The sequence below is a fragment of the Varanus komodoensis genome, unplaced genomic scaffold (genome assembly GCF_004798865.1).
Source record: "Varanus komodoensis strain SLA01 unplaced genomic scaffold, ASM479886v1 scaffold17, whole genome shotgun sequence".
NCBI classification, from domain to species: domain Eukaryota; kingdom Metazoa; phylum Chordata; class Lepidosauria; order Squamata; family Varanidae; genus Varanus; species Varanus komodoensis.
The window spans coordinates 8,438,702-8,453,563 of NW_025335505.1; the positions used below are offsets into that span (position 1 = coordinate 8,438,702).

Sequence of the window (14,862 nt, forward strand, 5' to 3'; positions counted from 1 at the left end):
CCTGCTTTGTATGTTTGCTTAAGGACTTCTAGGTGATCTACGTTTTTTGCCTTAATTGATTTCTGTAGTATGTGCTCTATTTATTCAGCCCACCTCATTGAACTTATTGAGACTTCTGTATTTTTATATATGATTAATGCACTTGTGCAAGATGTTGCTGGAGCATCCTTTGGTAGAGGCTACTTCTCCAATTCCACTGAACAACAGCCCTTCCACTCTTCTGTTGCAATCCCACAGTAGCAATCAAGTATGGTCACTACTGTGCCCATGGGTGGCAGAATCTTCTGTCTATACAAACCATTTTAATTTCAAAGTCGTACTTCACTTTCACATTTGACTCTTGTGGGCACTTGAACTAGCATTGGGCCATATAATAGACTGAAATGCTGAGCATGGCTTCTTACAGTATCCTCTGCAAATTGTTTTAGTCTTGGAATTTAGCTGAAATGATGAGGACTATTACAAACAGGATCTTGCAGCCAAAAATGCAAGAACATACAATATTGTTCAAGAACTGTATCCAAAGTTACTCTAACTAAACTAATTTAGCTGTTCTTTGCAGTAGGTTATGTGTACTTCTAGCAAAGGCCTATCAAAAATTAGCCTGGTAGAGATCAACAGGACAGCTATATAGCCATTCCCTTGGAGTTTAAAAAAGAGACAGACAGTGAAGCGGTGTAAAAGAAATAATTCGCTTAATCTTTTCCCAATCCTGGCACACACCTTGTCCTTTTAAGCTTTCATTTTGCTTCTTGGCTTTCTATCCTTTCATAGGAAAGTTTTTGATATGGATTTGGAGGATCCACAACTGTGTAAGACATCACCCATTTATTTTCGAAGTGCTGTTTGCACCAGTATGCCAGGCCGTGATCAAACAAAGGATAAGACAGAAGAAGGTAGGAGGCACAATATTTAGCTGTCTTCATGGTCAAGAACTAGGACATTCTTCTCAAATTTCTTTATCATCTACCCTTTACTGCTATACAGAAGTGGGGAATTTCAGTAGATGCTGTTTTTTCACCCCACATTATTTGCTGAACCAGCCAAAATTCTTCTCTACATGTAGTAAAAGTACATGATTATGTCTTCCTTTGCATCTGGTCAAGATGGGCATACACAGTAAAGAAAATTAAAGTTAGATATTGGTCCAAGTCAGAACACTGAATGCTACAACTGTGGTTCTGCCCAAGTGACCATTAGGTGGTGCATGATTATCAGACTTTCCTGACACACACAGAAAAGTTGCACCATCAGTCTGTTTGGTTCAAATAGAGTGCATACAGCTCTCTAGGTTTTCAAACAAGGTTTCCCAGTCCTAAGAGATGCCAGGGATGGGATTTGGGACCTTTTATTTGTAAAGCATGTGCTCTACTACTGTGCTTACATGCTGGATGATTACTGCCCTTTACCCTTTCCTTTTACAGTTTGAGTAACTTAATCACTGTCTTGCACTTTTCTAAGAAAAAGCCAAAAGGCACAATCACTGAAACATAATTTAGCTCTGTAAGGTTGTCGAGCAAAGTCTGAACAAATGTTAACTGCTAGTTAATATTTAATATCTTAACATTTCTGTCCAGAGTTTGCAATCTGTCAAGTGGTATGTTATCTGTCATATGATACATAGCATGGAGTCTTTTTCTTAGAGCAAATGTTCAGTGGCAGATTGCAAGAATATTTAATCTCTAGAGGTACTTGACACTTAGTTTTACTGATAACTTTTTGCAGCTGTATAAGCAATTAAATATCAGTTTTCAATATTAGCCTTGAAACAAATTTTTAAGGGGTTCATAATTGGCAATGTGGGGGGGGGAGTTTTCTAGCACAAGCAACATCAAGTTCATTCAGAACTCTTTCTAACAGATAACTATATTATGGGTTTTCTGGGATGATATGGTTGCAGGAGTTAACAAAGTTGCTCACTAAAATTAACTATACATATCCCAAGTATATTGCAGGTGAGGCTGCAAATACTAATTTATGTTGTAATACCATTTATCTGAAAGTTTGGACAGGGTCACTGCCTAAATTACTGGGAAGCAGGAGCATCTACCTGCCCCCCCCCCCCACCACACACACAACTTTTGTGATGGTCCTCTATAGCCTTTTGAAAACATTAGCTATAATTTTCCTAAATTTAATTATAATCAGGTGTAAGATTTTGGATTTAATTGATTCCCTCCTTCCTATAACATGAACACTGATGAGCAAAAGTTTGGTAAGTTTTCCCATGGGACCCATCAAGATGTAATCAAAGTACTGTTTAATGCTCCAATTCTATGAAATTGTGGAAAAGGCTGCAGAATGCAGTAGGAATTGCAGGATTCAACTTGCTGCGAACAACTGCCTTGGTTTGATTGTTTTTAACAAACAAGTTTCTAGTCTGTATTGCTGCAAAAGCATAAGTGTGTGAGTAATGTCTGATGAAATCACAAAAGTATGTTATGTCCTGTGGTATCAAGAGTTCAAGCAGCAAGAGACTCTTAGAATGCCCACAGAACTAAGGCTACAATTCTATACAGCAGCCTTCCCCAACCTGGTGCCTTCCTGTTGTTTTGTATTATAGTTCCCATTTTCATTGACCACTGACCATACTGGTAGAGGCTTTGAAATCTGTAGTCCAAACTTCTGGAGGGGCCCCAGGTTGGGGAAGGCTGCTATGCAGACTTCTCTGGAAATAGTCCTCTGAAAATGTATGCATGGTGTTATACACAGCTGCAATCATTCACATGTTTATGTAGGAGTAAGATGTATCTAAATTTGGAGACTTCCAAGTAACTGCATTGCACTAAGCTATGCATTGTGCCAAGTAATCCAGATTTGCATCATCCACCCAGCTGCAAATACATTACTTTGGCTCAGAGTATCTTCCTTTAGCTCAGAGTATCTTCCTAGAGGTTTTTACAAGTGGTTCCCAAGCCGTCAGTTTTATAGCCACTTTCTAGGGTCAGACCATTGCTTTAGCAAGTGAACCATGTTTTGTTCCTTCAGACTATTCTTTGGGATGATATATGATGTCATGTTATAGAGCTCTCATAGAATTCCTGTAGCACCACTTCTTGTAGAACCACTACAGATGTAGAGAAGAGGATTTAAAAGAAACCCATGCAGATTCTTGGTCATGGTTAGGTCCTCATGTTTTACAAAGTCAGAGGCCCATCCACAGGGTTGTAGGACTATTGGTGTGGACATCTGTGAAAGCTGGTATTGTGATCCTGCACAGTTCCAAGCCCCGCAGAAGCTCGCTCGTGTGAAATTCTGTGTGTGGCCTTCTGCAGGGTTAGTTTTAAATAAATTAATGCCACAATTAGTCTGAATCAGGGATGAGTAAATAATATGCTTACAGTTACAGAATTGCCTGTACACGTAAAAAGAGGAAGAAGAGATTTGAAAGTGTTCCAGCTGTACTGCGTTTCTGGTAACAGCATGGGGGAACAGATCTTGCTTGATTCAGGATGTGTGCAAAGAATATTGGTTGACCCTCAAGTACTGGGTAATATACATGCAAAGTGAATATTTACTAAGTGCTTGTTGTTACTGAAGGAACAATTACTTTGTTCTTTTTACTGATGTACTTTGTACAAATTTGGACAAGTTTTGGTTCTTTACTGAATGGGTGCACTGCTTAAGCGTACATCCATGGGCAATGTCTGCCCAACTCAGTAGGCAGTATAGATAGGTGACTGGAGAAGCAGAATTCCAAGCACATAAGCCTAATTTGGAAAATCCTCTAAACCAGGAGTAGGCAAACTTTTGAGCAAATGGGAAATTTGAGAAACTAGCCTGGTACACCATAAAATGGCCGTCGTGCGTAGGCGTGGCCTCAAAGGACGCAGTAGCCTGTGCAGAGACATTCCAAAGAGATTGAGATGGCAGCATCCAGAGGCTCTTGCTTGACTTTGGAGCAATTCAGGCCGCCAGTAATAAAATACAAAAACACTTTCAAAAAAGAATTGGGAGGCTTAGGGTGTCAGTAAGCGCCGCGCTACCTACCAGTAGCCTCCCTGGTTTGTGATGCTTTGGACTAGAGTTCATGAGCCTCTGCCAGCATAGCCTAGAAGCAGGGCCGGCCAGTGCAGGTCGCCCGAGTGAGACAGCAAGCGGCACCCCGCGCGTCAAAACACATCCAGACCGCCAACGGCTGCTCGCCCTTGACGCAGAAAATCCCACAAGCCCGTCGCCCCCACCCTTGGCAGCATTTTGATAAGTTTGCAACTCATAAGTCGATCGCGACACCCATGTTCAGCTGCAGAAGCTCAGCACAGACGTTGTACCAACACTTCTGCAATACGAGGAGTACGGAAAGGGAGTGGACAAGGAGGGAGGGAGCTTAAATAAAAAGAATTAAAAAAGGTGAAGCACGACCGTGTAAGCCGACTCCTGTGGAACTGCTGCAGGCGCTGAAGCCAAAGGGGAAGGGCTTTCTGTTTCTTTTCACTCGTGGCTGCAAGGAAGGAGGGCAGAGTCGCGCTGCTTAGACAAATGTGGCTCTGCCCGAGGCTGCAGGACACGATCTGGAGGACTTTATTCCCGCTCGGCCGAAGGAGCGAGGTAGAGGCTGCCCGCCATGGCTCTGCCGGGAGGCTGCTGGCGCGTGGCTCTCTCGGTGTTTTTCCTCACGGAGGTGCAGGTAAGGCTCCGGGGGCTGGAAGGGAAAGGCACCGCTGCCTGCAGCTCTGTCTCAGAGTCCCTGGAGCTCCGAGAGGGGTGCTTGCTTACATCTGCACGCTCTGCTCGGAGGCGCCTGCGACGGCTTAGCAAATAGGTAAAAGTGCAATTTCCACAACTTTTTGCAGTTGGGGGAGTGGGAAGGGAAGGGGACGCTGAAGCGGCTGGGGAGAGCTTTGCTCCGCATATTTGATTTCTGAGAGAGATGTAACGGGTTGAATCCAGACACAGATTGAAGACCTATACATACCTGGAAGTAAAGCCCACTGAACTCATTGGAGCTTACTTCTGAGTCCAAAGGCGTACGATTGCCTTGTAAATTAGTCGCATTTAATTCCTGTTCAATCAAACTGGTTGGCCATGACTACATTTCACATTGATTTAATTGGGCCTGGGGTGACTTTCCATGGAGCCAGCCAATCTGCTATTGCTTGACATTTACGTCCACATTTACGTCCCCATCCTAAATAAATTTTCTGTGCAATAATTCCTGTTGATTTCGTTGAAGTTTTAAGTATGCTAAGGATCACCTTTCCATGCAATAACACAAGGATACAGAAATGGGGGGGGGCAAGGTAAAGGTAAGAGGGATTGCCCGTTTGGGGTGCACTTGCTATCCCCCCTGCGTGTGTCCTCTGCACCGTTTTTTTAAATGGACTGCAAATAAAAAGTGGCAACATAGATCAAAGATTGGAAGTGAAAGGTACCAAGTAGCTATTCTGGCCACCCGAAAAGCTTCCTCAAAGGTAAAATCTTGGCTAATCAGCAAAAAGTCTGTAGAGGGAGTTCTAAGGAGAAAGCAGCACTTCCGAGATGGCTCAAGATCCTGCTGCCCTGGTTCACATCCTTGCAGAGTAGAAGACCCTAAGTAGGGCTTCCTCTGATTACATTTAAGCAAGGAAACATATGACAGGGAATACTCTGCAAAGGCAATAAAATAGCTCCAGAGAGAGGCACTGAGAGGGCGGCCATACTTCAATCCTTTGACACTCCTGCAGCTCTTAAGCAAGGATAAAAATCGACCTAGAGCCCCTTCTAAGATATTGAGCAAAACAAGACAACCTTGTCTGGATATATGAGACTGGAAAGGATTTCCGAAAAAAGACTGGCAAGGGATGTAATTTTCATGTGGTGAAAAACAACCCTAGTAAAATGCATACAAAGCACTGCTCTCCATTTTCTCTTATTTTGTATTTTCCAATCAGCATTGGAACCCACCCGGTAGTTCATCCAATTCTGGTTTCCATCGCAGTCCATTTTTGCCAGTGTCCTTCCAGCTGGAAAGATTCCGCAATGATGTGGCTTTCACCACTTCCCTTGGGAAGCTTTCCTATAAATCAAACTTTATTTACATATTAAAATGCTTTCTATAAACAGGGTAAATTTTGTTTTTATTCCTCACCTCCACCCTCCCTCAAAAAAGGTTTGACTTATTACATACCTCCCAACTTTTCTCCCTCTTTATATTTTCAGTATTTTATAAGTGAATTGAGTGGCTCTGGCTGCATAATAATGGCAAATCCACAAAGAAAACCAGAAGGAAACCAAAGCATTAATTCTGTTCTTTTATAAAGACCGAGTCTGTTACTTTTCAGACAATATCATCCAACTCTTAATGACAGCCAATTAGCAAATAAAAATACACAGTATTTATTGCTGGTCTTGAGTTGTGGCTACAACATCATGAAGTAACCAGGTAGAACCTCACCTTTGCTAGAGACATGGTGGGTGATCTCGGGCTGTGCACAGCCTCCCACCAAGTTTCATTAGTGGCTTACTTTATATGGTGGTTGTGAAAACTGAAACAATATAATGCATGCCAAGCACATAGTAGATTTTTAAAAATACCTGTATAAATACTGGAAATAGTTTTTGTCATCATTCAGAGTGAGTGTTATGTGTTATGTATTCAGTGTTACAATGCAAAATTACTACCTTGAAATGTTTGTTTGACTTTTATTTTAAGGAAATGTTTTAACAGCTACATGAGTAACAAAAAGCAAGTATAGCTTTTCCTACTATATCATTTCCACCAGGGGAAATGCTTCACAATTTTTTCTAGCTGAAAGAAGGCATGTGTACCCAGATATTTGCCTCTTTAAATAATATCATCCTGTACAAATCCATAAACTAATATCATGGTATTTCACTATGCACCAAGGGTCTTAATTGTAAAATAGCCACATGCAACAAATAACAATAATCCACTTCAGCTCCAGGTGTTTCTGGTTCCCATCCATGTCTATTGCAATGCTATGTAGAATGACATAAAGATAAGCACATCTGGACCTGCTGATCCAGACTTCATTAATGCAGGTTATAGTCCTCATGCACTAGGATGTTGGTCAAAACAGCCTTAGCTGGCAATTGCTGGATTTATAGTTTGTTGTAGGAAAAGTAATTGAACTCTGTCCTGACTCCTCACTGAAGAGATCAAAGAAAGCTGCCCCTGCTGGACTAGGGACCTTGGGATACAAGTAATCAGGGAGCGAACGACCAGAGCAAGTGAACAGGAAGAGTAAACAGCAGTTTGGCAACAGAGTTCAGCAGGGGAGATCCCTAACCTTTTCCTTTCTGTCTTCCTTTCCAACTTTGTTCCACCCCCTGCCCTTGATTTTGTTCCTTTAATACATTCCCATTCAGTGGTAGGACTGTGTTGTTAAACTTTAGGAAAGACAGGAGAAAGCACTGGTTGTTACAACAGGCCCAGCAAGCATGAATCAAAAAGGTAACAGAAAAAATGGACTGAGAAAACATCCCAGTGGTGGTAACCTGCAACATCTGTGCAGCGGTTTTTCTGCCTTAAGTCAACATGGCCTATATGTGCAACAAGCACAAGCTTGTAGCCCTGTTAGAAGAAAAGGTGAAAGCATTTGAGCAGCAAATGTCCACATTCAAGGTAATAAAAGAAGATGAAGAGTTTTTAGAAAGAACATGGAACTGCAGCAACTAGGAGTAGTACAGAAGCTAGAAGTGCGACAGCAAGCTGAGGCAGAAGAGGAGAATCCTGGGGGAAGGGAAAATGAAGAGGAAACTCCCAGGGGGCGGAATTGCTAGAAGACACTCTGCACCAGTGGAATTAGCAGAACTATGGAACCGCTTTCTGTTACTCAAGGATGTGACTGGAGGACAGCCTTTACTGGAAGAACCAGAAGCCATCCCATGCAACACTGAACAAGAGGCTAAAGGTCAACCAGGTACTGGCAGTGATACCAGGGCTTGCGAGAACAAGAAGAGAAGGGTGTTAGTTGTGGGAGACTCCGAATGGAAACACATGTATGTCAGGAAGACCCGTGGACTCGTCAGGTACGCTTTCTCCCTGGAGGACAGATCAGGAATACGACTGACAGATCGCCAAGGCTCATATAGCCCACTGACATGCACCCCTCCTCCTCGTGGGAACAGGTGACACTGCCAGGCGGAGCTTTGAAGAAATCATATCAGACTGATCTGAAAACAAAAAAGGACATGAATAGGAAGTGGAAGGAAGGCCAGGCTACAAAGAGAGAATGCGGGCAGGCAGCAGGAAATAAAAGGGATAGCATCAGGAAGGCTAAAGCTAGGGATGAACTGAGGCTAGTGAGAGATGCTAAAAGCAACAAAAGAGCCTTCCTCAAATATATGCAAAGTAGAAAAGAAAAGAAGGGGGATTTCATCAACTCAATGTGGATGGCAAAATGACAACAGATAACAAAAAAGGCAGCAATGCTCATCTTTTGTGTGATTTTTTTTTTTTTTTGGTAAAATAAAATATTAGTAGTTCCATCCATATAATATGTTGTATTTGATAGGACAACAAATATCTCCTTATGTATACCAGTAGGTCATACTTATCCTCAATACAAAATGGAAAAGATAAATTAGTAAAGATGCATATTAAATATGTATCTTTATTAATGCTTACATATTAAATATGTTACAATTAAAGGGCCAACAGGAATGAATTAATATATTAAGTGGTTAATTTCATACTGTACTATAACACTTCTGAAGGTCAACACAATCCTAAATTATACCAGCATGATTGTTGTTGTTGTTGTTGTTAGTTGCGAAGTCGCATCCAACCCATCGCGACCCCATGGACAATGATAGTGGACGTTAATTTCAGCCTTGTATGTCAGGCTTTTATCATCACTCTGACATCCCCCTTATTACTTCTGCTTGGACTTGAGTAGTGCAAACAAACCTGCACTCATGTAGTGAGGTTTTTCCATGGCTGCTGCATCCACAGGTATCCTGTCTCCCAAGTGTGGGCGTGTTCTATGGCAGGGGTGGACAGACTTGCTCGACAGAAGAGCCACATATGGTGAATGTCAGATGTTTGACAGTTGCGAGACATTAACAGATTTATTTATTATGACCAAGCAGACATTGTTAGCATTATTGGGCTAGTTACTGCTAGTAGAGGTCTTGTGAGTCTCCATCTTGGTCTTGAGGCATTGAAAATCCAGCTGATACACTGTCAAGACTATACAAATTAGCTGTTGGCTGGGCTGCTGTTTGGTGCTCAGAGCTGAGGTCACATGACTGAAGCACCTCAATTGGTTATCACAGCAGCAAACTTGCGCCTCATTCCCTGCTTTTTTTCACACAGACTTGGCTGCCAGGCTTAGCTGCTCAGAAGTGAATTTGTGTTGGACCCCTCATTTCATGCACCAGCTTGGTTGCTCAGATTAGAAGTTGCATAAGGCTTTTTCGGCCCTTCTGTGAGCCACAAAATAAACTCTGAAGAGCCACATGTGTCTCGTGAACCTCGGTTTGGCCACCCTTATTACATAGGATGGAGGACGGTAGAACTGGCAGAAAACAATAATGATTGGTGCGCACTGAAGTATCTTATATTTGTATAAGTTGTATGTCACAAACAGGCAAATCTTTCAGATCAGTTTTATTATGGTGTTTATATTCTCTAACAATACAAAAGTTACTGCTGTTTGATATGTAGTATCTAAATCAAAATTGCTCTTTCAATATATTTTCCATGCAATTGTCAGGCTTTGCTAGTTCATGAGGCCAATGTTGTGCGATCCCCTCTGTAATGACTGCGTGTGTTTTGTTTTCCTACATTCGTAGCAAGAAGAAATTAGCTGCCTCCTAATCTCAGGGCTAGTTAGTGTGGTTTATTTTTCAGCACTTGGTTTCTTGCAGCTGAATATCAGAGCTGCTCCACAGAAAAACCACACACACACACACACACACACACACACACACACACACACAGTTGCTTGTCTAGCCCTTTATGTTTAAGGCTTTGTGTTTTGAGGTGATAAGAGAATTATGTCTGTGGGGCTCACACACACTCTGATTTTTTTTGCACGTATTCACATGGAGTTCCTGCTTGATGCTGCATGCATTGAGTGATGGAATATGTCAGTGTTGAAGCCAGCATTGTACCTAGGGCAAAGCATTCCTAAGGTATTGGCATGCTGAGCCCATAAATTGGCTTACATTGTAGTGATCCAAGTAATTCAACCTCCTTCTACCTGGTACCCTCCAGACATCTTGGACCTCAGCTTCCCTTGCACCAGGCATCATGGTCAAAGATTTTGGAAGTTCTAGTCCAAAACATCTGTAGTGCACCAGACTGGGAAAGGTTGAAGTACCAGGTCACATTATTACAGCTCAGGTTCGATTCTGTAAGTGAAGTGGAACAGCACCATCTGAAATGCATCACTGTTGTGTCCCTGGGCAAATCCTTCCCAATATTCTGGCACCAGATGGCCTGGTAAGCCACCATAAAAGAATACACCTTTGGGGAAGGAAATATCCCTTCTCCCTTTTTAAAAGCATTTCCAATTTTTTTAGGACAGAGGAATATTTCCGAAGAGTTTCCCTGCCCCATTAAAAAAAAAAAAAAAACCCTAGATATAGGAGGAATGAGAAGGAAAAGATAGAGTGGGAAATACTTCCTTTCCTGACCCAGTCTCTGGTGTGGCGGGTTCTGGAGTTTATAAACTGAAGCTTCACCAGAAAATGGATTTCAGGAGGATATGTGCAAAAATTAAATATTCACAACAATACAACCAATGTAAATATCATGACAGTAAAACTGCAAGGAAAAAGCTAAAAGTACAAGTCTGAAATTTTAAAATGCCAGGGTGAATCAAAAGCTTTTAACTGGTACAATATGCACACTGGACCTACGGAAGTCAAGGTACTATCACAAAGGTTTCTGTGACTAAATAATACCATTTGCTCATAGATGGAACATAGAGAACCCCACACTGATCTTAATGTACAGGCAGCTTAACAGGGGGAGGTGCTCCTTTGGATATTTGGACCCCAAAGCATGTAAGCTTCAAGGAGTAAGCACCAGCACCCTGACCGCTTCAGAAATGATACAGAATGTTGGCACTGGGGCTAGTGATAAGCAGTAGCTGTGCCCCGGGCTCCTTCCTTGGTGCCTGCCAAGATGCCCCACTCCTCCTAAATCTTACTTTTAAAACATATCTATATTTTCTTCCTGGCAGCTGGGATTGCTTCAAAGTGAAGTGGGGCCTCTGGCAGCTGCCATCTTAATTTATCCTGGATGCCTCTGGGCAGGTTGCTTTGTGATTAGTCATGATTACCCATGGCAGCCATTTTGAGGTTGTGCCCAGGATAATTTCTCAAATTTCCAAATGTGCTCACAGGCTGCAAAGTTTTCTTACTCCTGAACCCTACACAAACCATTCAGAACTCTAGCAGCCAAATTCTGTATTATTTGAATTTCTGAACGGTTTTCAAGGGCAGCACCACATAATGGCACATTTCAGAAATCTAACCTGGAGCAACCCAACCTTCCTTTTCCAGTCTAAAGGCTAAGGTTGTTTTGGTGTGTAAGGGGGGCTGGTATGCAATAGCAAGTGTGGCCTATGATAAGAAAAGTTGGAAGGTGCTAATTGCAGGGGGAAAGGGAGGGAAGGAGATCTCCAAGTGTAAAAGAAAAATAATTATTGAGCCTAATAAATTAATCTTATGAACCTGGAGACTTCCTGCCTTTTTCCTGGCCATTTCCCATGTCAAGGAGGACAAGAGATGGGTAGAATAATGTTTCATGTGGACTTCCTTACCATAATCATTCCTTACCATAAATATACCATAAGATTGGTTACAGATAGAGCAAGTTAAAGAAGGAGATCTGTATTTTCTTTTATATTGGTAAGAACATTGTGGGGAAGGAAGGACTGCATCATTCCATCTTTCTTCCCTTCCATCTGGTCAAAACTGGCTAGCTGATTGATCATCAAAGTGTGGCTTTTGCAGATACACCTTAAGTTACTTTGTGGATTATTTATTTAATATGCGTATGAATTTGACTTCTTCTGGATTGAAGTTCAGGTTACTGAGCAAAACTTTAATTTGGCTTTTTGGTACCATGTGTGTGAAGAGCCTAAAATCTGTCCCCTCTAAAAATTTCTTAGGAATTAGCCATTAGGTGTGTGTATATTCCAGTAAGCTTTACAACTCACTGCTTCCTTTCTGAATCTTGCTAAGTCTTTGGGTTCAACCACATCCTGGCAACACGTTCCTCATTCTAATTTTGTACATCTTGTAAAGAACAATATTGCGTTCTGTTCCATAAATTAAACTGGGCATGTGGGGGGTGGGGGCATTGGAAAGTAGTAAGGCTTTCAAACAAGCGATAGATTTTTAACACTAAATCTAGAGAAGTGAAGTAACTCCCCTATAAGCCAGTTGCAGGCAGTCACATCAGGCAGCTGGTAGCTGAAGACTGATGGTTGCACCTTATAACATGTAGCCCTCGAAATGTCCCTGGGCTGCAGTGCCCATTCTCCCTAGCGGTGTGTGATGCAGTTATTGTAGTCCAACAACATCTGGAAGGTCTCACATTCTAATGTGCTACTGAGCGGCCCTCAACTACAGTGTAGGATACTGTCTTGTCACCATGTTGAACTAAGAACCAGCTGCCAACCCTATCAGTTTCTGAATGTGGAACTGGAGATAGAAGATTTGCTTGTACAAATCTTGTACAAGACTTGTTTGTAGAGACCTCAGGCGTCAACATGTCATGGGCTGATCCCGGTGGCAGGCAAGAATTCTCTTAGAATCAAAACATTAGCAGAACTATAAACTAGAATTAAGTAACTCTTGTGTTTTACCCTTTATTGGTTGTCCCTCAGATATGGGCTGGTGGTCCATACCTGGACTCTGCATGCACAGTTTAAATTCCATGAAGGGATGGAATAGGAAACTTATAATAGTTAGACTCCTTTCACATGGGAAGGATTCAGGGACCTTCCCTCCTGCAGTTTACAGTGGTGAAAATCCCAAATTCTCATTGACTGGGTTTGCACAACATGACAACTCATCATGGCTTGCTACCGATGCTGCAAAACAAACTCTCTTGCCACTCTTGTCTAGCAGCTCCTGGACTATTGCCAATGCCAACTGCCCCAAAAGTGCCCAAACAGCAGTTGGGAGCAGCTGGCATTGCTTTTCCTCTGCCCCACCGCAACTGCAAGCCATTTTGGATGTGCCACCACTTCTTTTCCCTTTAAACTTTTCTTTAAAACTATTTTGACAACAATGGACAGTCCCTTCAGATGTCCCAGCAGCATCTCAGAAGAGCTGCCCATGGTTGCCAAGCTTTTTTTTAGATGGTTCCTTTTAATTTTGCCAAAGAGTTGTCATTTAGAAAACAAAATAGAATGAGCCACACTTGAGCAACTATAGAAGTTTATAGTTACGCAAGTGCAGAACAGAGGAGCCTCAAGTGGGCGATATGTAGGGAGGTGTCTGCTGGCAAAGTTCAGCTGGAATCCACCCTTGCCCCTGCCCTACAGAGACTGCAGGTAAGTTTGTTTTTCCCTTTGTCAAAAGGTGAACTGACAAGATGTAGCAGAAATAATGAATGATCTTAGTTCACAAGAAGAGGGTCATCTTAGGGACATGCAAAAGCGCAAATCATCCCATTTACTGGAATACCTTTGACAGCTCTCCATTGCTCAAGTGGGGTTTATAAAGGGTTACAAATGGAGGAGCACGAAAGTATACAGGCACGTAGACCAGTTTACATTCCTTCCCTCCCCCCCCCAAAAAAAAAAAAAAAAAAAAAAGACAGGATTCTTGCCGAGCCCTACCCTGGAGAAGGCAGGGATTGGGCCCAGGGCCTTCTGTCTGCAAGCCATGTGTGGTTCCATTCAAGTACATTCGCCATGCACTCGTACATTCACTGCTTCATGTCCTCGCTCCAGCAGCAAGTATTCGGACCGTTTGAGTATTTCTTCTTCATTGTGGGCTCGTAGTTGTCAAATCACTTCCAACATTGACCCCGCTTTCTCATGTCTTTTCAAAATGCACAATAATGCAATACAGCATGGGTGACAGGGGAGTATCTCTCTTTTCAGCAAACAATGTATAGGATTTGAGTATCTCTTTCTTGTCTGTCCCATCCATAATTTACTCCTTCTTATACAGAAGGCTTTAGAATCAAGGACGTGAGTTTAAAAGAGAAATCATGCTCTCCTGTCAGTTTGCTTTAGCCCTTTGCATTTCCTGACTGTATATTTGCTTTATGGGATGAACATTTTCTGATGTGGTTTATGAGCCTCATTGGAAAGTTGACATCACAAAAACCATTTCCTTCACAGTTTAAGGGTTGTTTTGAATTAAAGACCTGGAAGTGAATGTCTGGAGCTCAAAGGACTCTTCTTTGCCCTATTTGAAAACACAGTTCTGGTTACAAGAAGCTACCTCCTGATTTTTTTTTTTTACCTGATATTGTATAAAGCTGACAAGAGCTCAGCTTGCAGTTTTACGAAAGCTTGAAAAGCAAAATTCCACCATAATACTTATTACACTTTCTGCGGTGCTTACACTGGATATTCTGTGTCTGAGGGTTCTTTTACATGACTGGTAAACAATCATATTCTCTATTCCTTTATGATTTGCAATTATATTTAATGAATACATAAAACAAAATATTAAATTTAGCTTCGTGGAATTAAATAGGGAACAAAGACAAGAAACATTTAAACCGTGAAAAAAGAGTTCACTACCACAGATAGAATCCCAGCTTCACAGTTTATGATGTACACATAGATTCCAGGAAGCAAACTGCTGGTTCAGCAACAGCTCTCTTCATAATCTAGGTTCTCTTGCTTCTCGTATAAAGTAAAAATGGTGTTTTTTACCCCTTTTTTAAAAGTTGCAAAACTGCTTTGGAAATTGGGAAAAGGGATGTTGGTGATGTTA

The 14,862-nt window shown here is 41.9% G+C and overlaps 1 protein-coding gene across 1 annotated transcript in view; it reads left to right on the forward strand.

Moving 5' to 3' along the window:
* The first annotated feature begins 4,223 nt into the window (after positions 1–4,223).
* The window catches only part of TNFRSF11A (TNF receptor superfamily member 11a), a 42,869-nt gene continuing 32,230 nt past the window's right edge, over positions 4,224–14,862 (forward strand). The window contains exon 1 of the mRNA XM_044426530.1: positions 4,224–4,627. Coding sequence (XP_044282465.1) covers positions 4,565–4,627 — 63 coding nt within the window. The 5' untranslated portion in view covers positions 4,224–4,564. The remainder of the gene's footprint in view (positions 4,628–14,862) is intronic.